We start from the raw sequence: 8,455 nt of genomic DNA, 5'->3' as shown, positions 1-8,455 counted from the left end.
CAATGATAATGAATTACAGTTGAAATGCTGTATCATAGTCTCACAATTTCTTCAAGATCTTCATTATGAAAACAGATGCAGTTTCCTGTAACTGTAGGCTGTTTTAATTTGCTTGGCTGTCTTAGCAGTGGGAATAAATCTGTTAGTGTTATAGCGTATGTACAGTATGTGGTATGGTACTAATTTCACAACTTGAAAACAAATATCAAACTTTAGTCAATAAATCTATCTGGGATACATTTATTAGACCCATGGTAGTAACACTAGTAGTATGTTTGATTGACTCTCTTTCTGAACAGGTTGAGCCAACTTCTACTATTTTGGATATTAAGGCTTTGTTCCACAAATCAAGTGAGTATATGACAAAGTCCAGGCCCACCTTAAGAGTGTGTGCACCACAAACATTAACATTTAAATTATAGTCATTTAGCAGACGCTCTTATCCAGATCAATTTTCAGTCAGTGATGTAACAACATGGAATGTAAAACATTTTTGTAACATGATCTACTCTCTACACCAGGGATGGGCAACTTTGATGGGGGTGGGGGCCACAAAAAAATCTGAACTAATCATGAGGGGCCGCAGTTGCTCTTGACTGCGGAGAGAAAATCTTTAAGTTTTAGAGTTAATTTCGTGCAGTTCTACACATTTTGTCATGGGGCATAACGGAAATGTTGCAGTTTTAAAGCAAGTTTGCTGCTATTATACACATTTTGCCATGGAGTGGAGAGGAACATTTGCAGTTTTTAATATGATATCTGAGTGAGACTGACTAACAAAATCAATTGATCCGCGGGCCTTCAAAAGGGGGGCCAGTTGCCCATCCCTGCTCTACACGCTTAGAACAAAATGTGCTTTCTAGAACCTAAAAGGGTTCTTCGGCTATCCCCATAGGAGAACCCTTTGAAGAACCCCTGTTGGATTCTCCTATGGGAACAGCCGAAGAACCCTTTTGGAACCCTTTTTTCTAAGAGTGTAGATATGTATGATCCATATACAATATGTCCTGATAATTATGAGGTTAATCTCGCAATGACATCTTTCCAAGTCTCGTTAATCCCTCGGCTACTGGAAGGAAGCCTAGAAATGGGGCTATTATAAGCTTAATTAATTTCTGTCTTCTTGCCAGATCCCCAGTGGTACCCAGCTAGACAGTCCTTACGCCTGGATCCTAGTAAGCCACACACCTCCCATGCATGATGCCTCAGCTACCTACACGGTCTCAAATGAGTGCTAGAAATTGCTATACCAAAACCGTATGAAGGTCTTATCTTCTGTGATATGGTCCGCAATGTCATGGCTGACTGTAGCATTGTGCTCTGTCTTGCTCCACAGAGGGTAAGGGTCTGAAGGATGAGGATGTCTTGCAGACACTTCCTGTTGGAACCACGGCCAGCTTCTACTTCTCTGACCTGGGGGCCCAGATCGCCTGGGGCACTGTGAGCACATGCAAACACACACACACACGCGTGAATGCACACACGCACGTACGCATGCACACAAACACACACACGAACGCACTTGCGCACACACACACACACACATTCTATTGTATATCTTGACTCCTGCATTTAAATATACACAGCCAGACTCCTTCAATTAATCAACTATAGCCTTGCATATAAATATACACCCACACTGACAGATAGATGCACTGTACTCTGGTTGGGTTTTCTCTCACCTCCTACCTCCTCTATCTTCTGTCCTAGGACACATAATCTCATGGCCCTATTTCCCCCACAGGTGTTTATCCCCCTGACCTTCTTTTCACCCTCCACTGCCAAAGCCTCCTCAACCATTCTCCACAACCAACCACATACTGTAACCACGCTCCATGTCCTCAATCCTCTCACCCCTCATCCACCCGTCTCTGAACCCCCGGTGGAATAGGGTGACGCCAGTGTTGGGGGGGTAGCAGGGTCCAATGTCCTCCTTGCAGCCTGGCACCCTAGCTGAGATCAACAGTAGCGATCAGTCACCCGTGCTGAGCCTGGACCCATGCCAGAGGTGTTGATTCATAGATCTGTTTCATCACAAACTGACTGTCAGCTAAGCTGCCCTATCTCTTGGGGAATGCTTGTGTTACATGCCCACTTGTTTTCTCTAATACTCAATTACAAATAATCTACTTGCCCTCCTCCCTAGGCACTCCTGTAGATCTGAAATGATCGGATAGCTTTAAGCAATATGATAAAACTTCCATCCAGCCTATCAGAACGCAAGGTGAAGCAAGAAGCACCTACCGATCTAATCAGCACCAACAGTGCCCCTTGAAGGAGCTGGAGCAGTTTTGCCTTGAAGAATGGGCAAAAATCCCAGTGGCTAGATGTGTCAAGCTAATAGAGACATACCTCAAGAGACTTGCAGTTGTAATTACTGCAAAAGGTGTCTCTACAAAGTATTTACTTTGGGGGTGGGGGGGGGGGCATGAAATAGTTATGCACGCTCAAGTTTTCTGTTTTTTTGGTCTTATTTCTTGTTTGTTTCACAATAAAAAATATTTTGCATCTTCAAAGTGGTAGGCATGTTGTGTAAATCAAATGATACAAACCCCCCAAAAATCAATTTTAATTCCAGGTTGTAAGGCAAGTCACTGTACATGTCTCACCTTTATGTCTTCCCCCCTCCTCAGGTCTTCCTATCAGAGTGTTACGGACCACTGCTCATCTACTTGATGTTCTACTTCCGCCTGCCTTTCATCTACGCCCCAAAGTATGACTTTAGCAGCAGCAAGCACTGGGTTGTACAGTGAGTGTCAAATTACTGCATTTTCAAGGATCTATTCTATCTCTGTCACTGTACCTCGCACTTTTAAATATTTCAGGCTCTCCAAGTGATGATTACAGTGACATAATTAGGTCAGGTTGACCGGTGATGGTGTTAACAGTGAAGATAATGTGTGTGCTGCATCAGAGAAGCATGACAGCCATCTTGGACTGTCATAGAGACCAGTGAATGAATGATGTAGTAATCAAAGCTAAATATGTGATGACAATAAGATGTAATCTATACTATGATAACTTTTCCCCTCCCTCTGCAGTTTGGCCTGCATGTGTCACTCCTTCCACTATGTGAAGAGAATCCTTGAGACGCTGTTCATCCACCGAATATCCCACGGTACCATGCCACTGAGAAACATCTTCAAGGTGAGAAGATTGAATAAGGGCATCTTATTGTACTATTTCACTGTAGAGCCCCTAGTCCCGCTCAACCTGCCTCAGATAGCTCCTTTGTCCCACCCCCCATACACCTGGAGACTGGCTCAATCGGTACCTCCAGTGATGCTATCTCTTTCATCGTTACCCAATGCTTAGGTGTACCTCCACTGTACTCATATCCTTCCATATCCTTGTCTGTACATAATGCCCTGAATATATTCTACAACGCCCGGAAATCTGCCCCTTTTATTCTCTGTACCCAACGCACTAGAAGACCAGTTCTTAAAGCCTTTAGCCATATTCTTATTCTATTCCTCCTCTGTTCCTCTGGTGATGTAGAGATTAACCCAGGCCCTGTAGCCCCCAGTATCACTCCTACTGCCCAGGTGCTATCATTTGTTGACTTCTGTAACCGTAAAAGCCTTGGTTTCTTGCATTTAACACTTCAGCCTCCCCAAGTTTGAGTTATTCACTGCGTTAGCACACTCTGCCAACCCTGATGTTCTAGCAGTGTCTGAATCCTGGCTTGGGAAGGCCACCAAAAATTCAGAAATGTCCATCCCGAACTACAACATTTTCCATCTAGATAGAACTGCCAAAGGGGGCAGAGTTGCAATCTACTGTAGAGATAGCCTGCAGAGCTCTATCATACTATCCAGGTCTGTGCCCAAACAGTTTGAGCTTCTACTTCTAAAAATCCACCTTTCCAGAAATAAGTCTCTCACTGTTGCCGCTGCTACAGACCCCCTCAGCCCCCAGTTGTAGCCCTGGACACCATATGTGAGTTGCTTTGCCCCCATCTATCCTCAGAGTTCGTAGTTCTTGGTGACCTAAACTGGGATATGCTTAACACCCTGGCCATCCTGCCAATCCTCTAGATGCCCTCAATCTCACACAAATTATCAAGGAAACCTACCAGGTACAACCCTAAATCCGTAAACATGGGCACCCTCGTAGATATCATCCTGACTAATTTACCCTCTAAATACACCTCCGCTGTCTTCAACCAGGATCTCAGCGATCACTGCCTCATTGCCTGCGTCCGTAATGGGTCCGCGGTCAAACGACCACCCCTCATCACTGTCAAACGCTCCCTAAAACACTTCAGCAAGCAGGCCTTTCTAATTGACCTGGCCTGGTTATCCTGGATGGATATTGACATTCCGTCAGTAGAGGATGCCTGGATGTTCTTCAAAAGTGCTTTCCTCTCCATCTTAAATAAGTATGCCCCATTCAAAAAATGCAGAACTAAGAACAGATATAGCCCCTGGTTCTCCTCAGACTTGACTGCCCTTGACCAGCACAAAAACATCCTGTGGCGTACTGCATTAGCATCGATCAGCCCCCGCGATATGCAACTTTTCAGGGAAGTCAGGAACCAATATACACAATCAGTTAGGAAAGCAAGGCTAGCTTTTTCAAACAGAAATTGCATCCTGTAGCACTAACTCCAAAAGGTTTTGGGACACTGTAAAGTCCATGGAGAATAAGAGCACCTCCTCCTAGCTACCCACTGCACTGAGGCTAGGAAACACTGTCACCACCGATAAATCTACGATAATCGAGAATTTCAATAAGCATTTTGATACTGCGGCCATGCTTTCTACCTGGCTACCCCTACCCCGGCCACCAGCTCTGCACCCTCCCCCCCCCCACTTCACCTTCACCCAAATTCAGAAAGCTGATGTCCTGAAAGAGCTGCAAAATCTGGACCCCTACAAATCAGCTGGGCTAGACAATCCTGGACCCTTTCTTTCTAAAAATTAGCCGCCGAAATTGTCGCAACCCTATTACTAGCCTGTTCAACCTCTTTTTCGTATCGTCTGAGAATCCCCAGAGACTTGAAAGCTGCCTTCGGTCATCCCCCTCTTCAAAGGGGGTGACACTCTAGATCCAAACTGTGACAGACCTATATCCATCCTGCCCTGCCTTTAAAGTATGGCAAAGCCAAGTTAACAAACAGATCACCGTCCATTTCGAATCCCACCGTACCTTCTCCGCTATGCAATCTGGTTTCCGAGCTGGTCATGGGTGCACCTCAGCCACGCTAAGGTCCTAAACGATATAATAACCACGATCGATAAAAGACAGTACTGTGCAGCCGTCTTCATCGACCTGGCCAAGGCTTTTGACTCTGTCAATCACCTTGATTCTTATTGGCAGACTAAATAGCCTTGGTTTCTCAAATGACTGCCTCGCCTGGTTCACCAACTACTTGCTCAGATAGAGTTCAAATGTCAAATCGGAGGGCCTGTTGTCTGGACCTCTGGCAGTCTCTATGGGGTGCCACAGGGTTGAAATCTCGGACCGACTCTATTCTTTGTGTATATCAATGATGTCGCTCTTGCTGCTGGTGACTCTCAGATCCACCTCTACGCAGACGACACCATTTTGTATACATCTGGCCCTTCATTGGACACTGTGTTAACAAACCTCAATTGAAACGAGCTTCAATGCCATACAACACTCCTTCCGTGGCCTCCAACTGCTCTTAAACGCTAGTAAAACTAAATGCATGCTCTTTTATCGAACGCTGCTTGCACCCGCCCGACCGACTAGAATCACTACTCTCGGCGGGTCTGACTTAGAATATGTGGACAACTACAAATACCTAGGTGTCTGGTTAGACCGTAAACTCTCCTTCCAGACTCAATTAAGCATCTCCAATCCAAAGTTAAAACTAGAATCGGTTTCCTATTCGCAACAGAAGCCTCCTTCACTCATGCTGCAAGCAAACATGCCCTCGTAAAACTACTATCCTACCGATCCTTGACTTCGCGATGTCATTTACAAAATAGCTTCCAACATTCTACCAGCAAATTGGATTGTAGTCTATCACAGTGCCATCCGTCTTGTCACCAAAGCCCATATACTACCCACCATTGTGACCGGTCACGCTCTCGTTGGCTGGCCCTCACACTGCATATTCGTATTGCCAAACCCACTGGCCCAGGTCATCTATAAATCACTTCTAGGCAAATCCCTGCCTTATCTTAGCTCATTGGTCACCATAGCAACACCCACCCGTAGTATGCGTTCCAGCAGGTATATCTCACTGGTCATCCCCAAAGCCAACACCTCCTTTGGCCGCCATTCCTTCCAGTTCTCTGCTGCAAATGACTGGAACGAAAATCTCTGAAGCTGGAGACACTTATCTCCCTCACTAACTTTAAGCATCAGTTGTCAAAGCAGCTTACCGATCACTGTACCTGTACACAGCCCATCTGTAATTAGCCCACCCAACTACCGCATCCCCATATTGTTATTTACATTGTTATTTATTTTGCTAATTTGCACCCCAGTATCTCTATTTGCACATCATCTCCTGCACATATATCACTCCAGTGTTAATACTAAATTGTAATTATTTTGCACTATGGCCTATTTATTGCCTTACCTCCATAACTTACTACATTTGCACACACTGTATATAGATTTTCTATTGTGTTATTGACTGTACGTTTTGTTTATTCCATATGTAACTCTGTGTTGTTGTTGTTTTTATCGCACTGCTTTGCTTTATCTTGGCCAGGTCGCAGTTGTAAATGAGAACTTGTTCTCAACTGGCTTACCTGGTTAAATAAAGGTGAAAAAATAAAATACAAAAAATATCCAATCTGATTCTAAAGAGGATCTGTGATCCAGTTTGATCCAGTTTGATCCAATGATCTCTGATAATAACAGTATTTCTTTACCATTTATTTAGTGGTTTAATTTCATGTGACATAGTTTCTAAACTTATTCTCTGGGGTAAACAGATTGTCTAATTAATTTGTTATTCTGATGACTTGTAATACTGGTCTTGCTTCTTTTCCAGAACTGCAGTTATTACTGGTGTTTCGCAGCATGGATGGCCTACTATATCAACCATCCACTCTATACACCGCCCTGTAAGTCCTGTCTACCCTGCGGTGATATCATATCTAACCCACCTAATGCACACTCATCTCTACTCTGTCTGCTGGTTGCCAGGATGTTACAGAATACAGATAGATATTTTCATAATCCCTAATGACTTTCAATGTTCTTTCCCATGATACATCACACCTGCTTGTATGTTTACAGACTATGGGCAACAGCAAGTGAAGACAGCACTCATTATATTCTTAGTAAGTATTCTTTGTGTGTTGAAGATTATATTTATTTTAATACCTCATGTTGTAATATACACTGCTCAAAAAAATTAAGGGAACACTAAAATAACACATCCTAGATCTGAATGAATGAAATAATCTTATTAAATACTTTTTTCTTTACATAGTTGAATGTGCTGACAACAAAATCACACAAAAATTATCAATGGAAATCAAATGTATCAACCCATGGAGGTCTGGATTTGGAGTCACCCTCAAAATTAAAGTCGAAAACCACACTACAGGCTGATCCAACTTTGATGTAATGTCCTTAAAACAAGACAAAATGAGGCTCAGTAGTGTGTGTGGCCTCCACGTGCCTGTATGACCTTCCTACAACGCCTGGGCATGCTCCTGATGAGGTGGCGGATGGTCTCCTGAGGGATCTCCTCCCAGACCTGGACTAAAGCATCATGATGTCCCAGATGTGTTCAATTGGATTCAGGTCTGGGGAACGGGTGGGCCAGTCCATAGCATCAATGCCTTCCTCTTGCAGGAACTGCTGACACACTCCAGCCACATGAGGTCTAGCATTGTCTTGCGTTAGGAGGAACCCAGGGCCAACCGCACCAGCATAGGTCTCACAAGGGGGTCTGAGGATCTCATCCTGGTTACTAATGGCAGTCAGGCTACCTCTGGCGAGCACATGGAGGGTGTCACGGCCCCCAAAGAAATGCCACCCCACACCATGACTGACCCACCGCCAAACCGGGTCATGCTGGAGGATGTTGCAGGCAGCAGGAACGTTTCTCCACGCAGCGTCTCCAGACTCTGTCACGTCTGTCACATGTGCTCAGTGTGAACCTGCTTTCATCTGGAAGAGCACAGGCCAGTGAATTTGCCAAACTTGGTGTTCTCTGGCTAATGCCAAACGTCCTGCACGGTGTTGGGCTGTAAGCACAACCCCCACCTGTGGATGTCGGGCCCTCATACCACCCTCATGGAGTCTGTTTCTGACCGTTTGAGCAGACACATGCACATTTGTAGCCTGCTGGAGGTCATTTTGCAGGGCTCTGGCAGTGCTCCTCCTGCTCCTCCTTGCACAAAGGCGGAGGTAGCAGTCCTGCTGCTGGGTTGTTGCCCTCCTACGGCCTCCTCCACGTCTCCTGATGTACTGGCCCTGTCTCATGGTAGCGCCTCCATGCTCTGGACACTACGCTGAC

General features: G+C 45.0%; 1 protein-coding gene across 1 annotated transcript; it reads left to right on the top strand.

Moving 5' to 3' along the window:
* Positions 1-251: 251 nt before the first annotated feature.
* Positions 252-7,272, top strand: LOC121568868 (very-long-chain enoyl-CoA reductase-like; the record flags this gene model as incomplete). Its single annotated transcript, XM_045220807.1, has 7 exons — positions 252-351; positions 1,131-1,175; positions 1,337-1,440; positions 2,634-2,749; positions 3,042-3,147; positions 6,977-7,049; positions 7,225-7,272. Coding segments are annotated over exons 1-7 (592 nt in total), but the record flags the coding sequence as incomplete, so codon positions are not given.
* Positions 7,273-8,455: the final 1,183 nt, after the last annotated feature.

The sequence above is a fragment of the Coregonus clupeaformis genome, unplaced genomic scaffold, assembly GCF_020615455.1.
Source record: "Coregonus clupeaformis isolate EN_2021a unplaced genomic scaffold, ASM2061545v1 scaf6529, whole genome shotgun sequence".
Taxonomy (NCBI): Eukaryota; Metazoa; Chordata; class Actinopteri; order Salmoniformes; family Salmonidae; genus Coregonus; species Coregonus clupeaformis.
This window is presented reverse-complemented; position numbering and strand designations above follow the sequence as displayed.